Below are 27,203 nucleotides of genomic sequence, written 5' to 3'. Positions count from 1 at the left end.
CACAGAGCAGAGCCTTTGAATGCATGCTGATTCAGAAATTCCCCTACTTATTGGACTTTTCAGCAATGCAGTCAGAATGACAGCCTCTGAAAAGGAGCTTCTGGGAAATGCCCTTCTAAAGATGGTTTTGGTTGTATTTCTTTCTTTTTTTTTTTTTTACATAGTAGCATTTATTTATTTAGCCCCACAGCTTGTGGTTATGGATAAAGGAACTCAAGGATAGGTCAGTACTTTATATTATGAATAAGGCAGAAATCATAAAGCTACTTCCCAAAGTGAGATGTTAAAACTTAGGTTTTCCTGAGACATAAGAATAACAGAAGGGTCACTTTTGTCAGAAGTCTCCTCGGTCAAACTCCCTGAGCTCTCTAGTACTGATGACAAAGTCCAAGGAAGACAAGCTTAGGCTCTCAATGTTCAATCTATGTTAGCATCTCTAACACAGATTAGAGATGCTCCACTCAAGTTACATAGCTTCCCTTAATAACTCATATGTATCTTATGCATGACTTCATTGAATATATTTACGTTCACACAACTTCAATCTGAATTATTTCTCCAAACTTGCAACTCAATTTCAAGAATGCAGTCAGAAACCAGTGGATCCCGAAATAAAGATTTGTAGGGGAAAAGAAGAAGTTCAGATTTTTACATGTTGAATACAGTTTTAAACATGTTTTTTAAATCGTATTTAGTTTATAAAGTTTTCTACATCTCCAAACTGAGAGTCCCCTATTAAGGGGACTTGTATGGTAAGGTAACAAAAATTTGGCATAAAAACAAAACCAGGAATTTTTCGTTTCAATTTTAAAAAAGAGCAGCCAGAGTCCAGCAATTAGTCATTCAACATTTGATACAATTGCCAGTACTCATAAACAGATTAAGATCAGCACTGCATTTACTATGACTAAGATGGTAACAGTGCAAAATAAGGTTTGGTTAAACTGCACTCAACAATCTAGGTCACAGAGCATAAAAGAAGAAAACCACGTCCTCAAGACATTTTATATCAAAGGAAGAATGAGGCTTGTTTAAATGAGTTGCAACTTTCCTTTCCTCAAAGATCTGTTCTCTAAAAAGGATGAGTCATGATTGCATTATTATAAGTACATATTTTGTTATTTCCATAAGACAAGGGAAGAACACAAGAATTAAATAACAATGGAGTTGGAAAGAACATTCATGTTAGACATTAAAATTTCAATTTAAAATCTTCCCCCACTTGAAAGTATTGTTCTAAGATGGTTGAAAATAAATGCTCTTACATTTTATTTTTATTTTGAATTAATCTTCTCTGTTTGTGGTCCTCAAAGAGCCACTCCACCTCCATTTGCTTTCTACCTGACAATAAATGACTAGTATGATGAAATGACATAGCAGTCTTTTAAAAGAGTTTCATGAGAGGGAAAGATTTTAAAATGTGTCACAATTGGGGGCTTTGCTCCTTCTAGGCAGGTATGACTACTACAGGTTCAAATGTAATTCTGATAATCTTTCTATCGTATGAGAAAAACCATGGCAAATTTTCAATTCTAGTGTACAATGCCAGGAAGAAAAAACCACTGTTGGGCAAAGAAAAGGACAGAGGTTGCCTGGCAGTTCTCCACCACGACTGGGTACTTACGGGGCAGTGAGGTAACCCTCCAAAAAGCCGGCTGCAAACATGACGATCTCATTGCTCAGGGATCGAGAACCGTACCCCGCTCTGATCTCAAGGATGCCCCAGCCTGTGGTTTTCACAGAGTTATTGTAAAAGCCATAGGCATCCCCATTCCTGTCTAGGACATTTTGGACTTGTATTCTCTTCTCAGTAGGCATCCAGTATGCAGTTGCATAGTAGACCCCTGGAAAAAAAGAAAAACGAATAATGATAGGATGTCATTGAACTGAACTGCTGATACATTTTTTTTTCTTTGTAACCAACAATTCCAGCACATTTGCTTTTAAAGAGTTCTGTTCTGTTACAACAGAATTGGGAAATCTGCCACGCTATAGTCTGTCCTTGTTACAAGTGGGAAAATACCAGAGCCTTGACCAAGGGGGATGAGCCTAGAGCACAAAGAACCAGGTCAAAGGTAGGGGCGTAGCTGGAGCATCAAAGAGGTGGGTCTAAGTGCTTCATCCTTAGAGATGGGATTCTGGGCAAGGCAGGAGCTGGAGCTCTCACCCACCTTGTCATTCAACCAAGAATAGGGTTCACATCCCTGGTCTGCAACCCTTTCCATCCCCCTCAATAGTTGGACCAAAGCACCCGTATTCTCTCACTTTCTATCCTATCTCTCCTGCTTAATTCTTTTTGTTTTTCCTTATCAAAAATACCTTATTTACAAAAAAATTCAGTTATACTGTACATCCTACACTGGAAATACATTGAATAATTGCTAGAATAAATATAGGCAATTAATTCCATGTTTTATGAGAATGAGAGAAATTGACATTTGAATGTTATCAAAGCTTAACTTAGAACATAAAAAGTCAAAAAGGCAAACTCAAGTTTTAGTCTCATTTAATGGCATGGTCTGTTCGTTTCTCACAAGCTCTCCAATCAGTGAGAGTCTAAGTTGTAGAACATTATGTAAGTTTTTGTACTCTGAAGGTAGAATGTGCAGTTTTTTCTTAAGCAGGATGGATGGAATATAGGTGTCTGCATAAAAAGGAAGCAGAAAGGCAAGAAACACATGGTTGAATACTTCTCCCCATTTATGCTTCCTCACAATACTTTTTATGCGACTCTTCATGTGTTCAATTGTTTTTAAACACAGGTCTACACAGCACCAGCTACAAGGCAAGATGGGTCATGTCAAAAGTCAAACTGGATAACTAAGACCCCAGAGTAGCTAAATTAACAAGGCTGAGGATACCTGGTCCATCAATTTTTTATGTGCCAATTCTTTTTTTTTTTTTTTTTTTTTGCGGTACGCGGGGCTCTCACTGCTGTGGCCTCTCCCGTTGCAGAGCACAGGCTCCGGACGCGCAGGCTCAGCGGCCATGGCTCACGGGCCCAGCCGCTCCGCGGCATGTGGGATCTTCCCGGACCGGGGCCTGAACCCGTGTCCCCTGCATCGGCAGGCGGACTCTCAACCACTGTGCCACCCGGGAAGCCCTGTGCCAATTCTTGATATAACTATTAAGCCTTGATATCATGTCTACTATGTAAACACATTTATGTAGGCCAGGAACAGAAGAGATGAAGCAATTATCTGTATAATTCAGAAAAAAATCTTCCCTAGCAAGTTAAAGAGGACATGTGGAGCTTGATTCTTCCAATTTTAAATCTGTATGCCTTAGCCTTATTATAATTTATCCCACTCACCCGTATAAACCTCATACTAACATGTAAAGTGAACTGACAAGCTGGAAAAAAAAAAAGGGTAGGTAAAGTATGTTCAATATATAGACAGGATCCAGTGAATACAGGTCACAGAACAAAATGATGAACTGCTTTGTATTTGTCCAAATTGTACAGATAATTTTTCCCACTTTCCTTTTTACTTAGCCTGGGAAAACACTGTGAGAATCTCCAAAGACTATCTTTAATACCCAGATTTTGTCCACTGCTGGATGCCTAGTGTTTTCTTTTGAGAACTAGCATTCCCTTTTTTTTCAATCTTATGAAAAAATTGTACTTTTCTACCCCTTTGGCCTTGGTTTTCAGTGACTTCTTTTTTGTACACATAAGTATGAATTTCTCCTCCCAAAGTGTGACAGGTATATTGGCCTTTTCTAAAGAAATGAAAAAAAGTTAAAATATTGAAAGTTTAAATACTTTTTCACAGAAACAAACTATTCAATTTTAAAGAGAGAGAGAGAGAGAAACATTTTATTCTTTCTATCATGAACAACATAAATCAACCAAGCTTCACATTTTGGGTAGAAATTTTTTAAGTATGAATTTTTTCAGAACCTATTTTATTTAAAAAAAAAAAGGAAGAACAGGTGTATTTTGGCAGAGAAGTAAAATATAAAGTATACAAAATTTGTTTTAAAATTTGCATACAAAATTTTAAAACACAGTACAATTATATAAAAATATAGCACAGACAGCAGCCTGTAAAATTTCCTTTGGCCTTTCATTTGGTAGAGTTAAACAGAAAACCCCTCCTTAAAAAAAAATTAGCATCAACGCAGTCCATAAGTTAGGTTGTATATGTTGAAAGAACTTTTCCTTGAGCTTCCAAAATCCTCTTCTTCCATGGTTACCCACATAAAGCATGACTAGTGAGGTATATAGGGCAAAACACTGTTAGGTGGATGTACAATAAGGAAAAAGTGCATAAACAAAGAATTCTTCCTATTTTCATAGAAGTATCAGATTAAATGTGAGTTCTTCTTCTTCATGTATCATTTTACTTTGGCAGAATTAAAATAAACCCATACAAATGTCTTTGTTCAAGTCCCAGCAGCAGTGATGTGTCTCCTTTGGTGGCATTATCTGATGCCACAACCATACAGTCCCTAGAGGAAGTAAGGTTTTGTGTGTGTCTGCATCTGTAACTACAAACATCAAATGTAAGATCGTACATCAAGCACCGTGTCATACTGTTGTCCCTTCTTCCGCCTGCCACAGTTTTTGATGAGAACCACATACAGTGTCGAAAACATGACCCAATAGCATGCATAGAGCAATGTTCCAACAATTAAAACTGTCTGTTTGGATTCTGAGAATGGCTTTTTAGATTCCTTATAAATGGTGAAAATCACACCACCCAGGAGGACTGTATACCAAACTGATACTGGAATGAGTCCTGTGAAATTAACAATGGATTTCCTTCCAGATGTGCCCCACCCAGCTTTGCTTATTGTTGCAACTGGGAACATCTTGGCGGGAAGTAAACTTGACATGTATAACATTGAGTAGAGGGACATGAAGACCATGATGATATTTCCTCTAAGGCAGCTGGCAGAAGATGATTTTATGAGACGCACTAACTGGACAGTTAACCAGAAAAGGAGGATGTTCCAAATTTTACCCCTGTAGAAGAGCTGGACTACTGTGGCAATGAGAAAGAAAGGGAAGAACCCAGTGATGACTGCTTCATAGGTCATCCGCAAGTGATGTTTATGAAACCACATTGCATTGTACAGCCACTCTCGGATGCAGGACTTGCTCCAACAGGTCTGCTGGTTTAACCATCTGAGATATCCCTTAGGTGTTTCAGTAAGGCATTTGGATCGAGCTGTGTATTTTCTTGCATAGCCCAGGCTCAGCACTCAGTTTGTTAGATGCCTGTCATCTCCAAAACCACAATGGCTGCCCATAATTTTTTTTTAATATTTATTTGTTTATCATTTATTTTTGGCTCACGCGTGTCTTTAGTTGCGGCATGCAGGATCCTTAGTTGCAGCATACATGTGGAATCTAGTTCCCCAACCAGAGACAGAACCCGGGCCCCCTGCATTGGGAGCACAGAGTCCTACCCATTGGACCACCAGGGAAGTCCCCTGCCCATAAATTTTTGATTGTACCAGTCTTCCACAAATTCATGCAGTAAGGAGTTTCTGTACATTCCCAGAGGTCCACTGATGCACTGGACGCATCCAAAATAAGACTGACAGGCCCTTTCTATGTTAAAAGCCATCCAGTATCTCAGTCTGCTGAGGAAGGAGATCTAGGAATCACACTTGTTTAAAATCTGGACATCTCCCCTGACACCTCCAACCATGGGATCTTCTAAAACTTTTACTGTCTCCACTGATGAGGCAGGCTCAAGCATGGTGTCTGAATCACCAACCTGTGCATAATCCACACTTGGTCCCAGTGCTCTGAAAGCCGTGGACATGACTTCTCTTTTTCCACCCCATTTTTGTTTTTGTTTTTGTTTTTTTTTCCACCCCATTTTTGCATGATGCAAATACTCTTGTTGGACAAGACCAACTGGGTGACATGTTGTGAGCTTTCTTTATGTGACTCATCTGTCTCACCAGGACCCTTCATGTGGAAGTTGTTCTTCCAGATCTAAGTGGCTGATTTGTCCCTGCCCATGACTGCAATGAAGATGTCCATCATGTAAAGATCATCTTCTGAATTTCCATCTATGACCATGACAACTTTAATTCCAGGGTAGGTTGGCCTTTTCACAGATTGCAAACATTTCCATAAGTAGTCTGGATCTTCTTGATAAACAGCAATGCAAAGAGTTTTCTCATAGTTTCTGAACTATGAAGAGGCTTTTTTTCCAGGTCTCTCTGACCTTTAAACCATTGTTCATACTTTGCCAGAGTGACCTTTCTAAAATGCAAAACTGATTTGTTTACTTAATTACCCCAAATCTTCAATGGCTTCTACTTCCTAGAATTAAAATTCTTTGACTTACCCTCTTGACATTCATGACCTGCTTTCTGCCTACCTATCTAGTTTCATCCACCACTCCATGCACTTTGTGATCTTGAAACCATTGCACACACAGCTCTTCAACCTGCCATGAGCTGGTCCAGCACCTCTGACTTTGCATATGCTGTTTCCTATGTCTGACATTTTCTCCCTTGTGAAATACCTAGCAATCTCAAAATTGCTATTTAAGACTCAGGAAGCAACACCCCCTTTGTAGGGACTGACTTGCTCTACAAGGTCCATGTACCTTGAAAGCAGGTCTTCTTCCAGTTGTATCACATTGTAATGCAATTTATATGTCTGCCCCTGCTTCTAGCCTGTGAACTCGAGGCCAGAGATTGTTTCCTCGGCACTTGATATGGTGTCTGACCCACAACAGGTGCTCAATAAACATCTGTGAAAGGAAGGAAGACTTAGGAAGAGAGAGAAAAGAAAAAAGAAGAAATGAAGAGAAGAAATGGTATGTAGTGCATTTATCTCTCTGCCTAAGAAACCATTGTACAGCTGCTCAGGTTAAAGACAAACTTATTAAGGTCATCAAAGAGGTGGGAGGAGGCCAGAATGACTCAGATTCTAGGCTGTGACTCAGTGGATGGTTGTTGTATCATCACTGAGAGAGGGAGCAGATGGGAAACAGGTCTGGGAGGGAATATGAGTTTAGTTTCGGACACACTAAGTTTGTAGTGGTTAAGATACTATAAAGCTCAGATTAAATATTTATCTATGGTTATCTATTTTCCACATTCAAAACTGACTCAGTATTTTATCTTTTTTGATGCAAAGATTGTCTATGAAAATTAGCACTAAAATTAGAAACTTAATACTAGAGCATCGTGGCACCTTGGCCCAAGAGGGTGATACACTGGGACTTGGTCAAGCTACGCTAATCAGCTAATGCTGATTATGACCCTTAAAGAATGATCTTGAGCAGGAAAGTCAATTTATTCTGAACTGAGTCATGACCATATTGAAATCCATATTGGATTTCTTTAAAAACGGTAACGTGGAAGTAATGGCACTGATAAACATAGGCAGGCGCAGAATACATGTCAACAGGCTGCTGGTGATGAATGAGTCTAACTGTTACTAAGTCAATTGACCACAGTTGGACAATTGTTGGCATCATCCATAGATATGTCCTTTCTTCTCCTCCCAAATATAATAAGTATGTTTTCCAAACTGATTTTGGGACACAAATGCCACAGCCTCAGCCCCTCTCCAGCTTTTCTCATGCATTCTCTCCCACCCTCACCTCCAGTGAGCTTTGTAGGAAATGAAAAAGGGTGGCTGTTTCACTGTTACTGGTACTACCTACTTTTCTGACCACAAATAATAAACTTCTGTAAATCTGTGCTTTTTTGACACTCATGTGCCCCCATGCATGGAAAAAAAATCTTTTACCCAGTCCTCAAGAGAATTCAATGAGAAAAATTTACTGCTAACACACTGACCAATTTACTTTTTTTTTTTTTTTTTTTTTTGCGGTACGCGGGCCTCTCACTGCTGTGGCCTCTCCCGTTGCGGAGCACAGGCTCCGGACGCGCAGGCTCAGCGGCCACGGCTCACCGGCCCAGCCGCTCCACGGCATGTGGGATCTTCCCGGACTGGGGCACGAACCCGTGTCCCCTGCATCAGCAGGCGGACTCTCAACCACTGCACCACCAGGGAAGCCCCACACTGACCAATTTAGCAAATGCTTTGAGAATTAAGCCAAAATCTGAGTTTCTCCTGCTACCCCTAATTGATGTCCTCCGTTCCTCAATGTTTTCTCCATGTATCAACTCTTCCTGGTTGCCCAGTCCCATGCTTTTTTCTGATTTTCTTAAATCCACGAATAATTTAAGCCTTATGCTTTTCTATTTTTAAAAAAACATCATGTTGTGAGGCGAATGGTGTGGAAAGGGCAATAGCAAAAAGGTAGAAAAATATCACATAACTCTAATCTCAGTCTAGCTCAATACAAGCTCTGTGAAGGCAGGGACCTCTTCTGCTTATGACCCTATATCCTGGGAGTGCTGTAGCTGGCACAGTAATGTTTCTTTGATGAATCTCGTTTAATTGTGTGTGTTCTTGACCCAAAAGTGAAATTTATCTGAACATTCACGGAAGTTAATCTAAAATAACTCAAGTCGTATGTCTTCATGCTTGGGTAAGGAGCCTAGAGGACGTTCAGATGCCCAAGGGACAAGGGCCACGTGTTGATATTTTCTCTAGAGTCATGAAAATGAAAATGAGATTTAAACTTTTTTTTTTTGGCTGCGTTGGGCCTTCATTGCTGTGCGCGTGCTTTGTCTAGTTGTGGCAATTGGGAGCTACACTTCGCTGCAGTGCATAGGCTTCTTATTGTGGTGGCTTCTCTCGTTGCGGAGCATGGGCTCTAGAGTGCGGGCTCTGTAGTCGTGGTGCACGGGCTTAGCTGCTCCGTGGCATGTGGGATCTTCCCGGACAAGGGATCAAACCTGTGTCCCCTGCATTGGCAGGAGGATTCTTAACCACTGCGCCATCAGGGAAGTCCCAGATTTAAACATTTTTAACATTAACATCCTTAGAATCAATGCACTTGATAAATATTTGTTGAATGAATGGGAATATTACTTTCTAAAAGCAGAGTATTTTTCTTCTGTAAATAAAGATGAAAGAGGTCCCATCATTTTCCTATTTCTCTCTAAAAACCCAAACACCCAAATTGAATTTCTTTTATTTACCTGTTTATTCTAATATTTTCTATGAGTTAATTGTTTTCAGTTGAAAAATAATTCCTAACCCTGTCTTAGAATTTGTAAAATAATCATAAGTGGCCTAAATCACTCTTTCCCATATTTGGAACCTAAGTTTGCTAGCACCTCATTTATGAAAGAGGAAGTAGTTTTCAACCCTGAGCAATACAATTTTTGCCTGATGTAGTCAGTCAGTTAGAGAAAAAAAGAAGCATGAGAAAGCAGAGGCAGAATATGTCAGAGAAAAATATAAAAACAATAAAATTGCAACTTAATCTATCCAGATTGGTTTTAGCTAATAGTTTACTGACTGTGATCCTTGAATTGCTTTTCTCTTTTATGCTCAATGAGCATGGTCATTCAGCATCCCTCTGTGTACCTTGGCTTTGCACCTTTCCTTCTTCGAAAGGGCTTTCAGTAAATTGATACCTTGTTTTAGATTTGCTTTGTCTCTTCATCAGAGTCATTAAGAAAATAACTGATTCATGAATAATCAACCTCTAGGCAGCAAAACTGTAAGTAGGTATTTTAGCTCTCACTCCCTCCAGAAATCAGAGCCTGGGATTGTTGATGAAAGGAGAATGATTTGGGGAAGTGCTCCCAGAGAACAGGAGTAGGGGGCCAGGAGAGTGAAACAGGGAGGGAGGGAAAGCAGGAGGGTGCATTTTGAGATGGTCCAAAGAGGTGTGCAGAATAAGCCTCTGAAGATCCCATCCCAGGGATGGAAGAGGGAGCATTTATCCAACTGCTCCCATCCCACATAGGTCAAAGGGAGTGTCAAATGAGGTGCTAAATCCTTCACTCTCAGGTTTGCACATGCTCCAGTGCTAAACAGTTATGATTTCGGAGGAGCTCTGAGGTAGAAAGCAGGGGGTTCCTGCAGTCTGGCTGAGGTGAGGTGCCTCAGCTTATATACGAGAAACTAGAATAAAAGGCAGGTGAGAAGATGTGAGGTGGGATGAATAATGTGCCTGATACACAAGGCAGGTTGAAAGGGATTAGTTTTAAAAAAAAAAAAAAGAGCTTCAAGGAAACAAAATACTAATACATTAAAATGCTGGAGATTTGCTTGGCTCTGGAATGATCTCTTTCCTTCATCTCCTAAAAATGTACCTATTCTTCATTGCTGGCTTAACTCAGAGTTCTTGCCAAAAGTCTTATCAACAGAAAGTCAACTTTGCCCCATTCTGATTCGGCACCCAGCTCACTGCTCATCTAGATCACTCTTCAGTTATATGTATTTGTGTGTATTTGGTCCAATAAATTTCATTACAAACTTCTTAAGAATGAGGGGTAGCATCTTAAATCTCATTGTATTGGCTCCTTTGGGCTTAACACAATGCTTTATTATATGGCCACGTAAATCCCCAACTTTCACACTGGCTGGAGGGTCACCACTGGAGACAGATTCACATCACATCTACAGTATATTAATTCTTAATTTCTAATTGCAGATTAGAATTTTGATATCTTAGGTCTGGTTTGAGTAACTCGACACTACCTTATATTGGAATTGTAGCTGTGTGTGCAAGACTGAAGGACAAATTTCAGAGCAAGCCTGTCTCTCTCAATCAAGAGACTTGCACAATTTTCCCCAAGAAGATGATAACATATCTGTTGTCTATACAGACAGAGAGTTTCAAATTTTCGACGCAAGGTTTCCTCATAATTTCACTACCTCTATTAGTTTCATTTTTTAACCACATTAAGTAAATTCCTGTTTCACAGTAGTACAAAAAACCTACATAATAACATTATTAATACATTTTCTAGCCACATCTTAAAGCCAAATTATCAAAAGATTGTGAAATATAAGTTGTAGGAGCAACTGGAATCTTCTCTATTAAAAAAAAAAGGTGAAACAAATGCATTTTTTAAAAAAACTCTTAAATGTTAAACAAAATTAATCCCTTGAGATTCATTCCATTATTGTTGCTACTACCTTTTTTGCTATTTCAATAGTAATGCTTCGAAATTTGGAATCCAACAAAACATAACAGGTGACAAAAGTAAAAATAATGTCTAAATAAGTGTGAAAACTAAAGTTTCTATTTTGCGTGTCAGAACCAAGACCCAAGATGAAGTTCACGTGATAAACAGTTAATATATCATGGAAAGTAAATCACCATGAAATAGTTACTTAAAATGTTCTACCTCAATTTCAATACTGAAGGAAGATCTTTTAAATTTTCTTCCAGAGAAAGTTTTTGATCTTTGCTATCAGATTCAGGACCAGGAAACAAAATTTAATAATAAAGATTCATAAGTACTTCTCCCAGAAATTCTTCTGGAACTTATCTATTTGAAAAAAAAGTTTTTTGCTAAGGTCTAATCAATAAACGTGGTGTTACGCTTGTCTCTGCCCTGTCAAAGTCTACAATAAATGTTCAGTCAAAATATGTGTAGGTTAATCTTTATGAGAGAACCTCCCTAAATTTTCTCAAAATATTCCAAACTCCATGTGTCCCAAACTAAAGTCACCCTGTTCCCAGTCCTCAAAAAAGTGCCTTTTCCTTTAGTTCTCACCTTGATAAAGGCAAGAAACATCCACCACTTTGATCTGGAAGTCATCCCTCCTGGCCATTTACCAAGTCCTCAGGCTTTTATCTATTTCCTTTTCTTCCCTATGTATCACTTTAGTTGAAGCTCTTCCCATTTCTGGAACTGATCTTGTATACATTCTTATAAGCACCCTAGTATAGAGCTTGGATTGGTTCAAGATGGTGGAGTAGAAGGGCATGCACTCACCCCTTCTTGCAAGAGCACTGGAATCACAACTAACTTCTGAACAACATCAACAGTAAGTCGTTGGAACCAACCAAAAAAGATACCCACATCCAGAGACAAAGGAGAAGCCACAGCGAGAGACTCCACTCTTGGAGGGCACACACAAAGGCCTGTGTGCATTTGCACCCAGGAGAAAGGAGCAGTGACCCCATAGGAGACTGAACCAGACCTACCTGCTAGTGTTGGAGGGTCTCCTGTGAGGGGGTTGGGGGGGGACGGCTGTGGCTCACCACAGGGACAAGGACACTGGCACTGACAACAGCACTTCTTGGAAATACTCATTGGCATGAGCCCTCCCAGAGGCTGCCACACCAAACAGCCTGTAGGCTCCAGTGCTGGGTTGTCTCAGGCCAAACAACCAAGAGGGAAGGAACACAGCCACATCCATCAACAGACAAGTGGACTAAAGTTTTACTGAGCACATCCCTGCCCACAAGAGCAAGACCCCATAAGGTTAACAGCTGATCTTTCAGCAGAAACTCTGCAAGCCAGAAGGGAGTGGTAGGACATATTTAAAATGATGAAAGGGAAAAACCTGCAATCAAGATTACTCTACCCAGCAAGGATCTCACTCAGATTCAACAGAGAAATTAAAAGCTTTACAGACAAGCAAAAGCTAAGAGAATTCAGCATCACCAAACCAGCTTTACAACAAATTCTAAAGGAACTGCTCTAGGCAGGAAAACAAGACAAGGAAAAGACCTACAATAACAAACCCAAAACAATTAAGAAAATGGTAATAGGAACATATATATCGATAATTACCTTAAATGTAAATGGATTAAATGCTCCAACCAAAAGACACAGACTGGCTGAATGGATACAAAAACAAGACCCATATATATGCTGTCTACAAGAGACCCACTTCAGACCTAGGGACACAGAGACTGAAAGTGGGGATGGAAAAAGATATTCCATGCAAATGGAAATCAAAAGAAAGCTGGAGTAGCAATTCTCATATCAGACAAAATAGACTTTAAAATAAAGACTATTACAAGAGACAAAAAAGGACACTATGTAATAATCAAGGGATCAATCCAAGAAGAAGATATAACAATTGTAAATACATATGCACCCAACATAGGAGCACCTCAATATATAAGGCAAATACTAAGAGCCATAAAGGGAGAAATCGACAGTAACACAGTAATAGTTGGGGACTTTAACACCCCACCTTCATCAATGGACAGATCGTCCAGACAGAAAACAAATAAGGAAACACAAGCTTTAAATAACACATTAGACCAGATGGACTTAATTGATATTTATAGAACATTCTAACCAAAAGCAGCAGGATATACATTCTTCTCAAGTGCACACAGAACATTCTCCAGGATTGACCACATGCTGGGCCACAAAGAGAGCCTTGGTAAATATAAGAAATTTGAGATCATATCAAGCATGCTTTCCAACCATAACACTATGAGATTAGAAATAAACTACAAGAAAAAAAGAAACTGTAAAAAACACAAACACGTGGAGGCTAAACAATATGTTACTAAACAACCAATGGATCACTGAAGAAATCAAGGAGGAAATCAAAAAACACCTAGAGACAAATGAAAATGAAAGCACAATGACCCAAAACCTAAGGGATGTGGCAAAAGCAGTTATAAGAGGGAAGTTTACAGCAATGCAATCTTACTTCAGGAAAAAAGAAAAATCTCAAACAACATAATCTTACACCTAAAGCAACTAGAGAAGAACAAACAAAACTTAAAGTTAGTAGAAGGAAAGAAATCATAAAGATCAGAGCAGAAATAAATGAAATAGAGACGAGCAAAGATCAATGAAACTAAAAGCTGGTTCTTTGAAAAGATAAGCAAAACTGATAAACCTTTAGTAAACTCATTAAGAAAAAAAGGGAGAGGACTCAAATCAATAAAATTAGAAATGAAAAAGGAGAAGTTACAACTGATACCACAGAAATACAAAGGATCATAAGAAACTACTACAAGCAACTGTATGCCAATGAAATGGACAACCTGGAAGAAATGGACAAATTCTTAGATGGTACTGGCACAAAAATAGACATATAGACCAAGACTGAACCAGGAAGAAATAGAAAATATGAACAGGCCAATCACAAGCACTGAAATTGAAACTGTGATTAAAAAACTCCCAAGAAACAAGTCGAGGTCCTGATGGCTTCACAGGCGATTTCTATCAAACATTTAGAGAAGAGCTAACACCTATCCTTCTGAAACTGTTCTGAAAAATGGCAGAGAAAGGAAAATTCCCAAACTCATTCTATGAAGCCACCATCACCCTGATACAAAAATCAGACAAAGATATCACAAAAAAAGAAAATTACAGGCCAATATCACTGATGAACATAGATGCAAATATCCTCAACAAAATACTAGCAATTCGAAAGCACAATTCATTAAAAGGATCATATACCACAATCAAGTGGGATTTATTCCAGGGAATGCAAGAATGTTTCAATATCTGCAAATCAATCAGTGTGATATACCACATTAAGAAATTGAAGAAAAACCATATGATCATCTCAATAGATGCAGAAAAAGCTTTTGATAAAAATTCAATATCCATTTACAATAAAAACTCTCTGGAAAGTGGGCATAGAGGGAACCTACCTCAACATAATAAGGCCATGTATGACAAACCCATAGCTAACATCATACTCAACAGTGTAAAGCTGAAAGCATTTCCTCTAAGATCGGGAACAAGACAAGGATGTCCACTCTCACCACTTTTATTCAACATAGTTTTGGAAGTCCTAGCCGCAGCAATCAGAGAAGAAAAAGAAATAAAAGGAATCCAAATTGGAAAAGACGTTAAACTGTCACTGTTTGCAGATGACATGACACTAGGCATAGAAAATCCTAAAGACACTACCAGAAAACTACTAGAGTTCATCAATGAATTTGGTAAAGCTGTAGGTTACAAAATTAATACACAGAAATCTGTTGCATTTCTATACACTAACAATGAAAGATCAGAAAGACAAATTCAAGAAACAATCCCAGGCTTCCCTGGTGGCGCAGTGGTTGAGAGTCCACCTGCCAATGCAGGGGACATGGGTTCGTGCCCCGGTCCGGGAAGATCCCACATGCTGCAGAGTGGCTAGGCCCGTGAGCCATGGCCGCTAGCCTGTGCGTCCAGAGTCTGTGCTCTGCAACGGAAGAGGCCACAACAGTGAGAGGCCCGCGTACCGCAAAAAAAAAAAAAAAAAAAAAAAGAAACAATCCCATTTACCATCACATCAAAAACAATAAAATACCTAGGAATAAACCTACCTAAGGAGGCTAAAGACCTGTACTCTGAAAACTATAAGACACTGATAAAAGAAATTGAAGACGACACCAACAGATGGAAAGATATACCGTGTTCTTGGATTGGAAGAATCAATATTGTCCAGATGACTATACTACCCAAGACAATCTACAGATCTATTGCAATCCCTATCAAATTGCCAATGGCATTTTTCACAGAACTAGAACAAAAAATCTTAAAATTTGTATGGAGACTCAGAAGACCCCGAATAGCCAAAACAATCTTGAGAAAGAAAAACGGAGCTGGAGGAATCAGGCTCCCTCACTTCAGACTACACTACAAAGCTATAGCAATCAAAACAATATGGTATTGGCACAAAAACAGACATACAGATCAATGGAGCAGGATAGAAAGCCCAGAAATAAACCTATGCATCTATGGTCAATTAATCTATGACAAAGGAGGCAAGACTATACAGTGGTGGAAAGACAGTCTCTTCAACAAATGGTGCTGGGAAAACTGGACAGCTACATGTAAAACAATAAAATCAGATCATTCTTTAACACCATACAAAAAAATAAGCTCAAAATGGATTAAAGACCTAAATGTGAGACCAAACACTATAAAACTCCTAGAGGAAAACATAGGCAGAACACTCTCTGACATAAATTGCAGCAATATCTTTTTCAATCCATCTCCCAGAGTAATGGGAATAAAAACAAGAATAAACAAATGAGACCTAATTCAACTCAAAAGCTTTTGCACAGCAAAGAAAACCATAAACACAATGAAAAGACAACCCACAGAATGGGAGAAAATATTTGCAAATGATGTGACCGACAAGGGATTAGTCTCCAAAATATACAAACAGCTCATGTGGCTTAATATCATCAAAACAAACAACCCAATCAAAAAATGGGCAGAAGACCTAAATAGACATCTCTCCAAAGAAGACATACAGATGGCCGAGAGGCACATGAAAAGATGTTCAACATCGCAAAGTTTTAGAGAAATGCAAATCAAAATTACAGTGAGATATCACCTCACACCAGTCAAAATGGCTATTTTCAAAAAGTCCACAAACAATAAATGCTGGAGAGGGTGTGGAGAGAAGGGAACCCTCCTGCACTGTTGGTGGGAATGTAAATTGGTACAGCCGCTATGGAGGTTTCTTAAAAAACTAAAAATAGAGCTACCATATGACCCTGCAATCCCACTCCTGGGCATATATCCAGAGAAAAACATGGTTCGAAAATATACACACACCCCAATGTTCACTGCAGCACTGTTTACAATAGCCAAGACATGGAAGCAACCTAAATGTCCATCAACAGAGGAATGGATAAAGAAGATGTGGTACATATATACAGTGGAATATTACTCGGCCATTAAAAAGAATAAAATAATGCCATTTGCAGCAACATGGATGGACCTAGAGATTGTCTTACTGAGTGAACTAAGTCACAGAGAGAAAGAGAAACATTGTATGATATCGCTTATATGCGGAATGTAAAAAGAAATGATACAAATGAACTTATTTACAGAACAGAATCAGACTTAGAGAATGAAGTTATGGTTACCAGGGGCTAAGGGTGGAGGAAAGGGATAGTGAGGGTGTTTGGGATTGACATATACACACAGCTATATTTAAAACCAGTAACCAGCCAGGATCTACCGTATAGCACAGGGAACTCTGCTCAATGTTATGTGGCAGCCTGGATGGGGGGGTAGTTAGGGGGAGAGTGGATACGTGTATGTCTGAGTCACTTTGCTGTGCACCTGAAACTATCACAACATTGTTAATCAGCTATACTCCAATATAAAATAAAAAGTTCAAAAAAAAAGATACCACATTAAAAAAAACTAGTATAGAAAGAGCACAAGAAAATGTTTGAGTTCACACAGAGCACTGTCTTCTTTTGGGTCTAAAACACTAAGACAATGGGAATGAGCTGTAGGAAGACTTAGTGAGTCTCAGAAAGACAGAAAAGTGTTGGGAAATTCTAAAGCAGCCATGGTTAATAAAAATTGCACTGTGGCAAAAATAATCAAGATGATTTCAGACAGTTATAACCAAGGAAAGTGTTTTCTGAAACAGCTGCTTAATGTGCTGGTATGGACCCCAATGTTAGGCCATGATTAAGAAAAAATTCTGTTTTTATAACAATCTTTTTGCAATCCTTTTGCCTTATCAAGAGATCCACGACGCCTTTTCAGAGAAAAGCAATTCCAATGGTTGGTCAATTTTATAGCCCCTACTATGTGCCAGGCACTGTTCCTCACAACAAACTTATGATATAGATATTATTATAATACCCATTTTACAGATGAGGAAATTGAGGCATGGAGAGGTTAGATAACTGACCGAAGGTCATGTGGTTAGTAAGTATTGAAGCCAGGATTCAAACATAGGCAGTCTGGCTCTACAGCTTCTGTCTTGGAATTCCATCATATCTCTCTAATACTTGACTTCCAAGAATGAAGACCTGCCATAGAAAGAGTGAACATATGGAGCAACTTCCTCAGGGAATCTGGAAACAAGAAAGTTCTCAGAGATAAAGGATCAATTGAGATTGGCCTCAGCCATAGGTCTGCTACATCAGTTAAGGAGACTGAACAACTCCCAGGACTGTAAACTCCTCGACAGCCACATAAAGGGATTAGCTTCTTTAGAGAGGCAATCTGTTAGTCTCACGTGGCACTGGTGAGTCATGGGAGAGTGGAAAAGGAGTTGGTGACCAGGTTTTTGGGCAAGCAGTGTCTGGTAAGGAGGACCCATGGGCTGACTGAAGTGTCCAGTCCTAGTGAGATGCAGATGAATCAGGTCCCCAGCCTAAGAATCCCTGATATTCTTTTATCTTGTGTAGTTTGATTGCAGTGAGGATGTGCCTGGAGCAGGCTACACAAATAACCAGTCTGATAAAAATGAACAACAATTAGTATTTTGATGAATAGACGTGTGTTTATCAGGACAAATCAGCTTCCTTGTATCTGATCAGCTCTGGAGAACTGGAAAGAATGAATTTCTGGAGTCTAGCCCTGCAAGTCCCAGGGCCAGATCTGGAACCAGTTTTACAAGGCACATGCCACCTTACGAGTCTCTTGGCAACCAACCCACCTCTTTCCCTGGTGACAACCTGACTGCACTATACATACGACTTAGAAAAACTGGTAATTCCCTGGTGGTCCAATGGTTAGAACTCCGAGCCCTTTCACTGCCAAGGGCTCGAGTTCAATCCCTGGTAGGAGCTGCAAGCTATGCAGCAAAAAAAAAAAAAAAAAAAAAAAAAGAAAAGAAAAGAAAAATTATACAAGACATCCTAAAAACACATGTGGGGCTTGAAAGTCTGGAAAGATAAAGGCAATGCGATTATATGTCTGAAGTCTTTAATAGTTTGAAATATATGGCTAGGATGAATTGGTAGTTGTTTGCCGATTTCTAGAATAATGAAACTACAACGTAACTTTCAAAAATTAAGGAAGTTGGTTTTGGATAAAGAGGTGTATGTTAGCAGATACAAAATTCATTCCAGGGGGTTGAAAATACAATCCCTTTAGTGTTTATTGGGCACTCGTTAAATGCTGAGTACTGAGCTGGGCATTTCAGAGAGAACATGGAAAGCAAGGGGTAGCAAAGGCCCCATTTTCTGCCCAAAAGTTGTTGGCAGTCCAGCAGTTGAGGGTAAGACAAAGACCCCAAAAGCTGCACTAGAATACAGGTTAATATGGGTGGAACAAAGGAAACAGAGATCGCATCTTTTGAGACAGTCGGGGTGGGCATCACCAGTCATTCCTCAATGCCATGATAAGACGTCTTTCTGGATGGCTGGGCACAGTGTCATCAGGACCAGTTGCAGCAGAAGTGCCCTCACTCTTTGCCTTGACTCCCTCCACCTGGCATGGCTTCAGCTTCTTATTTGGGGAGCTCAGTTTAAGAAGCTGTTTCTTGTTGGCTGATATTTTCTTGAATAAACGGTGCCCCATCTTCAGAAAAACAACGTCTCCACCTCACTCCTTAGGCTGCCCCTCACATCTACAGAAACATTTAAAACAATCCCAATAATCCAAAAGAAGAACAGAAAAGGGAGAGAAGATTCCGCCAGCACTCCAGACACAGAAGCCATTTCCATTTCCAGGGCGCTCCCTAGCCTGTCCCAGGTGTGTCCTAATGAGCAGTCTCAATGGGCTAAGGGGTGGCATGGGGACTCCACCACTTCCAGACTGTGCAGGCAAATCATGGGTCAGGAGCCTGGGATTGGTCACTTCTGAGCGCAGAAGCCCAGGCAGCTTCAAAGACTGGAAATATTTAAGAATGATAAGTGGGCAAGTTGCGAAAGCAAAGGTCTTGAAATCTGGACTGCACACACTTGCTGAAGGAAGGTGGAGGAACAAGAACCAGTAGGTGCTTTTAGGAAGGGGTTGCTCTCCCAAACCCCACCCTAGTCTTTCACAAGGTCAGCACAGAAAAGGGATTAGGAAATAAAATGAAATGAATCCTCTCTTAATATTACTTTTCAAGTCTTTCAAGTTTTTTTTTTTTTTAACTTAATGTTGGTTTTACTCATTGGGAATGAAAGTGACAAAGCCCAAACTTTTTTTTTCTTTTTTAGGCAAAGGGTCAGTGTCCATACCTGTAGGAATAAAACAGTTTTAAAACCTGTTTTACTAAGAGGGGAGTAGTCAAGTAAATGGCCTTTTGCACTTCAGCTCTGCCTTCACTGGCTGTGTATCTTTATGCAAATTACTGAAATCTCTCAGTCTCAAACTTTCTCATCTGTATTATGGGGATAATAAGCCTACTTAGGATTGTAGTGAGCATTATATGAAAGAACACACATCCTTCCGCACGCTGCCTGGCACATATCAAACTGACAATACCAGGCTGCACTTCTCATCATTTTAAACCAAAGTCATTGTCAATTAAGGAAAAAAAAAAAAGTGGCATTCTGGGATCATACCTCTCTATGGTGCGAATAAATATATTCAGATGTCCTTTGGCTGACGCTTTTAGGACCAGCCAAGGCTCAGCAAAGCCAAGAGTCGTGCAGGAGCGAACCGATTTGTCTGCCAGGAATTCTGGCCAGCGCTTCTTAAGCTCGCAGAAGCACACACCCTATGCCCTCGTCTGGGGCCATCCCCGAGCTCCAGCAGGGCTGGAGCAACCGCGGCAGAAGCGCGTTCCTTGGCGTCCACCCAGAAGCCAGACGGACACACCCGCGGGAAGTAAACTTGACCCGACTCTGGAACTCACCGAGCGGCATGGGCTCAGCGTGGAGCGCGCGGGCGTCCAGGGCCCCTCCCGGCGCCCCCCGCCCGGGCTGCCCGCGGGGCGCGCTGCTCACCTGCCAGGCCCGACGGCACCACGGCGGCCAGAAGCAGCAGCAGCAGCAGCAGCAGGGCCGGCGGCGAGAGCAGCCCGAGGCTCCCGTCCGGGCTGCGGCGGGACATCGCTCGGCGGCCGCGATCTCCGCTCGGCTGGACCAGGCGGCTGTTGGCAGAGCGGTTCTGCTGCCGGTGGTGGGGCGCAGCGATGCAGAGGTTGGAGCGTCCTTAACTTTCCTCTCTCATGAGCCCGACCTGTTTGGGGCTTTTAGAGGCGAGGAAGGCTCACGTGGCCTTGACGACAACCTTCGCCCTGCTGGGCCCCAGTCGGGGAAGGGCGGGACCTTTCTGACCCTCTAGCGCCCTGTGGGCAGGGCTGGGACAGTTCCCCTGCTCAACTTCTGGGGCCTGCCGAGGCTACGTGCTGCTTTCCCCTCACTCGTCGGGCGGTTTGGCGGCCCTGGGCTGGAACAAATCAGTTCATCTCCACACGGCTAGCCTCTAGGGCCGGCCACTCGTCTGCAGCAGCTGGGAGGAGACCCCCTGGCCGTGGAGAAATGCATACCCCTGCCTACACGCAGCTCCGATTCTTCGCCATTCTGGAGAGGTCTTCACTGGTCCTTCTAACTCCAGGTCAGTGCCCTTCCATCTCAGGCTGTTTAACCTAAATCCGTTGACTGTTGCTCAAGACTTTGGATCGTTTGCTTTTCTCTTCATTGGCTGGATCCACCACTGGAGAGTGATTCAGATGGGTCTGAAACCAGATATATCTCCAAACCCCCTGTGAAGTCCCCATTTCTGTGCAGGACCAGTTGAAAGAGACATTGTGAAGTAGGCAAAACTATGCCTTGGGTAACATTGTGAAGTCGGCAGAGGGTGCCCTGGGTGACACTGTGAAGTAGGCAAAAGGCATTTTATTTATTCAGTAAGCATCTGTTGAGCCCACCTTTTGTGTCAGGTACCAGTGATATAAAGACCATTAACAGCATGTCTATGACAGGCAAGTAGGGATAAAACTGTATAAATAAACAGGTACTGGAAGCTGACGTTATTGCCGCAATAAAGCTCTGCTTAAGGGTCTGTGAGGGAACCCAGCTGGGGGCCTAGACACTCCCTTCTTCTCCATCTTTCTTCCAAGCTTAACTGAAGTGTTAATGGGAAGAGAGGAGAAGAGGCACATTTCCTAGAAGGGGAAACACATTTGTAATCGCTAGAAAAGATACAGAACAGTTACATCAACTCTCTGCAAAATGTTAAACATGAGTCCTAAGTCATAATTTTGTTTGGTGACAACACCTATCACAGTACTTGGATGATAATACCATGTAATGAATAGACATGAATGAAGGAATTGAGGACACTGTAAAAATTGCAATGTCCGTTTTTCTTTAAGTTAGAAAATAATAGTGAAGGAAAATGATGAACATTTTGATTGTGCCATGTCGAGAAGAGAGCTACAATAGGACATTCAGGGAAGTCAGAAAGTAAGTCAGAAAGAGGAAAACGAATATCGTATATTAACGCATACATGTGGAATCTAGAAAAACGCAAGGCAGAAATAGAGACGCAGTTGTAGAGAACAAACATATGGACACCAAGGGGGGAAAGCGGGGTGGTGGTGGTGGGATGAACTGGGAGATTGGGATTGACATATACACACTAATATGTATAAAATAGATAATAAAAAAATTTAAAAAGGAAGTTGTGTCACCCCAAATATTTCAGTCATGCTACCCTCCACCACCCTCCTTCACCTTATAACCCTTCCAATCCAAGAAGCAAGTGGTTGGATGCGATCATGTGTAAGATGCAGAGACACTCATTCATCTATTATTTAGTCATCAAATACTTGCTGAATTCCACGTTCCAGGCACAGAACAGTAAACAGGACCAAGTCCCTGCCCTCACAGAGCTTGCGTTCTAGTGCGGGAAGCAAGTTATACATGTAAACAAATTAAGTGGATCAGGGTTTAGCAGCCTCAGTGCCGAGACATTTTGGACCACTGCAATTCTTCGTTGTGGGTGTGGTCCTACGCATCCTCTGGTCTTTATGCACTGGAACCTCCCTCTAAGTTGTGACTATCAGAAACGTCTTCAGTCATTGCCACACGTTCCCCTAGGGAGCAAAGTTGCCCTCAGTCGAGAATCACTGAATTCGAGGATGATAGATCTTGCCTTCTTTAAATTGTCAGTTTACATATCCAGGAGGGAGATGAGCAGCTAAACTCAGCAAAGCTGAGGGGAGGGGGACCAAAGAAGACGTTGACTGTGCAATGTTTTTATCACTTCTGTAGCAGATAGACACGTGCGGTTTGGGCTACTCACCACTCATTACCCAGTTCCTATTACCAGTTTTTCATGAATCTGGACCCTATTGGTTTTGAAGTTTCAGTGAGCAAGGGAGGAGATATGTTTCCACCAAGAGACACAATAACTGTTTAACTGAATTGGAATTTTAAATTTCTGCCTGGCCTTTATTGGGCTCCTGTGAAAGAAACGGGCAAGAATAGGATTGTAGTGTTGGTCAGAGTGAGTGAGCCTGACAATTGAATGAATATAGCACTGCTACTCAGCAGGAGGGGGCAGTAGAAGGAGCTCAGGAGAGTCCCTTGTATCACCATGTCCTCCTGAAAAGGTTAACTAGAGTGCTGTCACCTCTCCTAGGCCGCCCCTCCAGTGACTCAGGCCCCTCACTCCAATAGGCAAAGAACGCCAACCAGCTGGGATGCTGGCCCAAAGCAAAGGGAACAGGAAAAGAGAAGTCATGAGGCCTCTGTCTATGTTTCTTCCCTTGCTGTAACATATATGTGGTGGATTCAAAATCTTACAGTTCCAGAATAAAATGTACATCATGTAAATTTGTTTTTTTTCCAAAAGGTATGATTAGCTTAGCATTCAAACACTTATCCATCGATGGTAGAAATTTGAGAATACCAAACTTAAGGTTACTCCGTCTCATTTGGGCTAAATTCTAAGCAAACTTCACCTCCTCCTTATTCTTTCCCCCTTTCCTGAGGCTGATTGTCATTTCAGGGGCTTATGTATTGACTGAGCATTGAATAGGAGGCATCTATTCTGTGAGCCATCTTCTTGGCTTGGTGGACTCCAGTGAGATGAAGTTCATCTCTTCCGTCCTCCTTGTGGTACAACAGTGGCAGGAATCCACTGTTGACATCTGAGGCTCTTGGCCTCAGGCCTGGATTCCTATGTGCTCTGTGTATTAGTTAGGTAATGACAAAGTTCAATGGATTAATGCAACCAAAATGTATTTCTGACTCATATTCCAGACCAATGTGGGAGTTGCTTAGTTGCTGGCTTTCTTTCATGTAGAAAAGTAAGAATCCAGTGTCCTTTCACCTGTGGTTCCACCATTCTCTAAGGCAGATGTTCTAATCTTTCCTCGCTCATATAGTGCCCCGAGCGTCTCAGTAATACAATCTTGGGGCTGCGGGCCCAAAGAAATATCTAACAGTTTCTTTCATTAATTAGTTAGGGCCAAACAATTTAGAAGTAGTAATGTACTCGGTGTCCCAGATGGTAATGTTTTCCTCAAAGATTTATAATATCTCAGGTGCCCCCTTTAGTCCCCTGTGGTATGTCCTGCTGATAACATTATTTCCTGTGAATATTTAGTATATCCTAGGTACCCCTTGTGAATTCATTGTGGTTGTCAAACTGTATGCAGGAACAATCACTCGGGGTCTTGGAATGTTTTCTTCCAGCCAGAGAAGGGGAAAGAATATGGGAAAGTTCTCCTGCTTCATTCCACTGGCGATAACTAGACATACTGCCACACCTAGATGCTGAAGAGGCTGGGAAATGCAGCCTCCAGCTGGGATGTCACCTCTCAGTACGGAAATAAAACACACATTTTTTTGGAAGTCAGCCAGCTGTTTTTGGTACTCTTGGCAACCTCTCCAACCAGACTTGGATTCTTCTGGGCCCTCTGGCTCACTATCAGACCCACCTGAGCCCTGTGGGGGAGTGTGTGGAGTAGGGAGTCAAAGATACTCCGACTTGGTGTGTGTCAGCCAGTCTCCCCAGATGCCACCTTCGGTCATTGCTTTTCTACAACTCAGATGTCATGTAGGAGACCTAACTCCTTGCAAGTTCATGAGCTACATTCTGGAAAGTTTAAACATAACCTCCTCTGCTCTGGTAACTCTAGACCTAACTGGAGTTCCTATTACCAAATGTTCCCACATCCTACCCCACCCATCAAATAGGCAACTCAACCCCTAGGGGAAGGATGGCGCTGGTCCTTGCATCAATGCTGTGTATTTCTCTTAACCACTCTTCAAACATTTTAGTTGCTTGGATAAGAGTTATTATACATCCTTATAAATTATTACCTTACAGACATTTATTATCTACTAAATACCTTATTATATGTCCTTATTCCACTTTATTGCTCTTGAATATACTTTATGCCCTTTTATTTCAACTGTGCCTTTTAAGCGTCCAAGCCAAGCTTTTGAATATTTCAAAACATTTTTCTTTCTCAGGTGCACAGACCTTACATTTTAATGGCTTTGAAGATTATGGTTTGTGTCTACGCAAGACCACAAATTTTACTCTTTGGTCTTTTTGTTTTCTTCTTCCTTGAGCAATAAGCCTCAGCCTCTCCGAATTAACCTAGTAGTGCAAAATTTACTAAGTTAAACATGAATTTCTCAGAAGAAAAGTGTGTAGGGTAATATTTTAGACTACTATTCAACTTCTCTTCTGTGTATTTACTTCCGTAGTTAATTTTCCCTTTCTTTTTTGTTCTTTTCCTCCATTTGTGTGTGTGCAGGTTGTTTTGGTCGTTAAACTGATCATTTGGTACTTGGGGATCAGAATATTGAGTTCAAATTGCTGCAGAACCAAAGAAAAAAATGGACATTCCTCAGAAATCCTGGGCTCAAGCCTGATGCCTGCGGAGCTTGTTTTGGTGACTTATTTTTTTTTACTTAATTGATTTATTTATTTTTGGCTGCGTTGGGTCTTCTTTGCTGCACACAGGCTTTCTCTAGTTGCGGCGAGCGGGGTCTGCTGTTTGTTGCCGTGCGTGGGCTTCTCATTGTGGTGGCTTCTCTTTGTTTCGGAGCACAGGCTCTAGGCGCATGGGCTTTAGTAGTTGTAGCACGTGGGCTCAGTAGTTGTGGCTCGCGGGCTCTAGAGTGCAGGTTCAGTAGTTGTGGTGTACGGGTTTAGCTGCTCCACGGCATGTGGGATCTTCCCGGACCAGGGATCAGACCCATGTCCCCTGCATTGGCAGGCGGATTCTTAACAACTGCGCCACCAGGGAAGTCCCTTGATGACTTATAGTGCAATTCTGTGCTGTCTGCCTATCCTCTCTTCGACTCATTTGCTCGTGCTTTAAAAAGGCTGCAATCCATTATAATTTCCAGACTGCAGGTGTCTTGTAAATTGGGTACAGAAAAGTGGGGTTGCCATTGGTCAGTGATCGTAAGGCCACTAGCATGTCTTGGCTTTGGGACAATGGTATAGGGGCGAGATGTGAATCAAGCGTGGGCTGACTGAAGCAGAAGGAGCAGAGGTTAAGAGAGAAGTTTCTGTACAAGCTGAATACTAATTAGATGGTTTATTATTTCTTTTTTTTTTTCTACAGATGACAACTATACACTTTCTACCCTGCTGACAGGCATCTTGGTCTCCATCTTTACTTCCAAAGAGGCTGAGAAAGGCACTCCTGAATACTTTTGGGGCCAAGAATATTTTCTGCATTGTTTAAGGGATGTAATCTTTTTTTGCCTGACAGCTCTTTTTTTTTCATGATTTCTCTTTTTCTACCTCTTTTCTAAATTAAATGGCTATATCCTGGAGTAGCTGCCACCAAGTTCCTCAATTTACGTTTCTTCTCCCACTCTTAACATCTTAGCATTTTCTCCTCATTCTACAGACAGAAGTACAAATGCCAAATAAAAACAATTAGCAAAACACAACCCCTTCGTAGTGGTGTTTAACCTTGACTACGGATGCAAAATACTCCTGTGTTAAATGTCCCCGATCTTCTTTCAGGTTATAAGGAAGGATTTAAGCCTGAATGGTGTGTAACAATGAATAAATGAAAAGTGCTTGATCAATATTTGGTGAGTCCAGTTTGCTATCGATAATTTTCAAACGAAGACAGAAAGAACACAAATCATAGGCAGTTAATTCTTGGAAAGTGGCTACAAATTAACATGTAAATATAACCCGGGGTCAAAACTCAAGATAATGCTACTTGGAAAAGATCCTAATTCAGTCTAGCTGAGGAAATTAGATGAACATCTCCTGGATACAGGGAATTTTGATATAAACTGTGCATATCAATCTTTCAGAAAACTGCAGTTTGAGAAGGGAGTTCTGAGGAGTGTTGCCAAGAGAAATTTGAATACTGTCTCTGTTGAGAAACATACACTGTCTGCTAGCTCTTTCAATGTAAAGATTTCAATTTAAATCAGAAACAAGAACCAGAACTCCACAACATGGAGTCTGAAAAATATTGCAGACCGAGGGGAAAGGAACATCACCCTGAAAGCTCAGATTTCTAGAAGCTCCCAATTTTAGGCACCCAAAGGAATTTTAGAAAAAAAATTTAGCATATTCTATAGGATATGAGAAAATAGCCTCTCTTTCCCAAGAGAAGAATGTTTATAAAGAATAACAGGTTGAGAAGAAAATGCATGAGATGAAAGGGGAGATGGATAGAATAAGAAAAGGTTGATAGAAAACTAAAAATTTCATAGTAGAATTGATATTTCCATTGGAGGCTAATAGCAAAGAGCAGGAATTGACACTGTTGAAAACTGAGTCAGTCA

The 27,203-nt window shown here is 41.0% G+C and overlaps 1 protein-coding gene, 1 long non-coding RNA gene and 1 pseudogene across 3 annotated transcripts in view; 1 reads left to right on the top strand and 2 right to left on the bottom strand.

Annotated features, from left to right (window-relative positions):
* Nucleotides 1-20,725, bottom strand: part of PLBD1 (phospholipase B domain containing 1) — a 68,576-nt gene extending 47,851 nt beyond the window's left edge. The window contains exons 1-2 of the mRNA XM_079936434.1: nucleotides 20,418-20,725; nucleotides 1,625-1,844 (exon numbers count right to left, since the gene is read on the bottom strand). Of these exons, the coding sequence (XP_079792560.1) occupies nucleotides 1,625-1,844; nucleotides 20,418-20,523 (326 nt within the window). The 5' untranslated portion in view covers nucleotides 20,524-20,725. The remainder of the gene's footprint in view (nucleotides 1-1,624; nucleotides 1,845-20,417) is intronic.
* On the bottom strand, nucleotides 4,402-6,329 carry LOC307193911 (hyaluronan synthase 2-like; annotated as a pseudogene). The gene is made up of 3 exons: nucleotides 6,315-6,329; nucleotides 5,431-6,157; nucleotides 4,402-5,251 (listed from the first exon to the last, which is right to left on the bottom strand). The product of its transcript is annotated as a hyaluronan synthase 2-like (transcript).
* A 153-nt stretch (nucleotides 20,726-20,878) lies between the features above and the next one.
* On the top strand, nucleotides 20,879-26,804 carry LOC307193843. Its single transcript, XR_013830438.1, has 3 exons — nucleotides 20,879-21,030; nucleotides 25,193-25,330; nucleotides 26,012-26,804. It is a non-coding gene; the product is annotated as an uncharacterized lncRNA (long non-coding RNA).
* Nucleotides 26,805-27,203: the final 399 nt, after the last annotated feature.

This window comes from Stenella coeruleoalba (genome assembly GCF_951394435.1).
Source record: "Stenella coeruleoalba genome assembly, chromosome: 11".
In the NCBI taxonomy this organism is placed as follows: Eukaryota; Metazoa; Chordata; class Mammalia; order Artiodactyla; family Delphinidae; genus Stenella; species Stenella coeruleoalba.
Note: the sequence above shows the minus strand (reverse complement) of the source record. Positions and strands in the feature narration are given on the sequence as shown.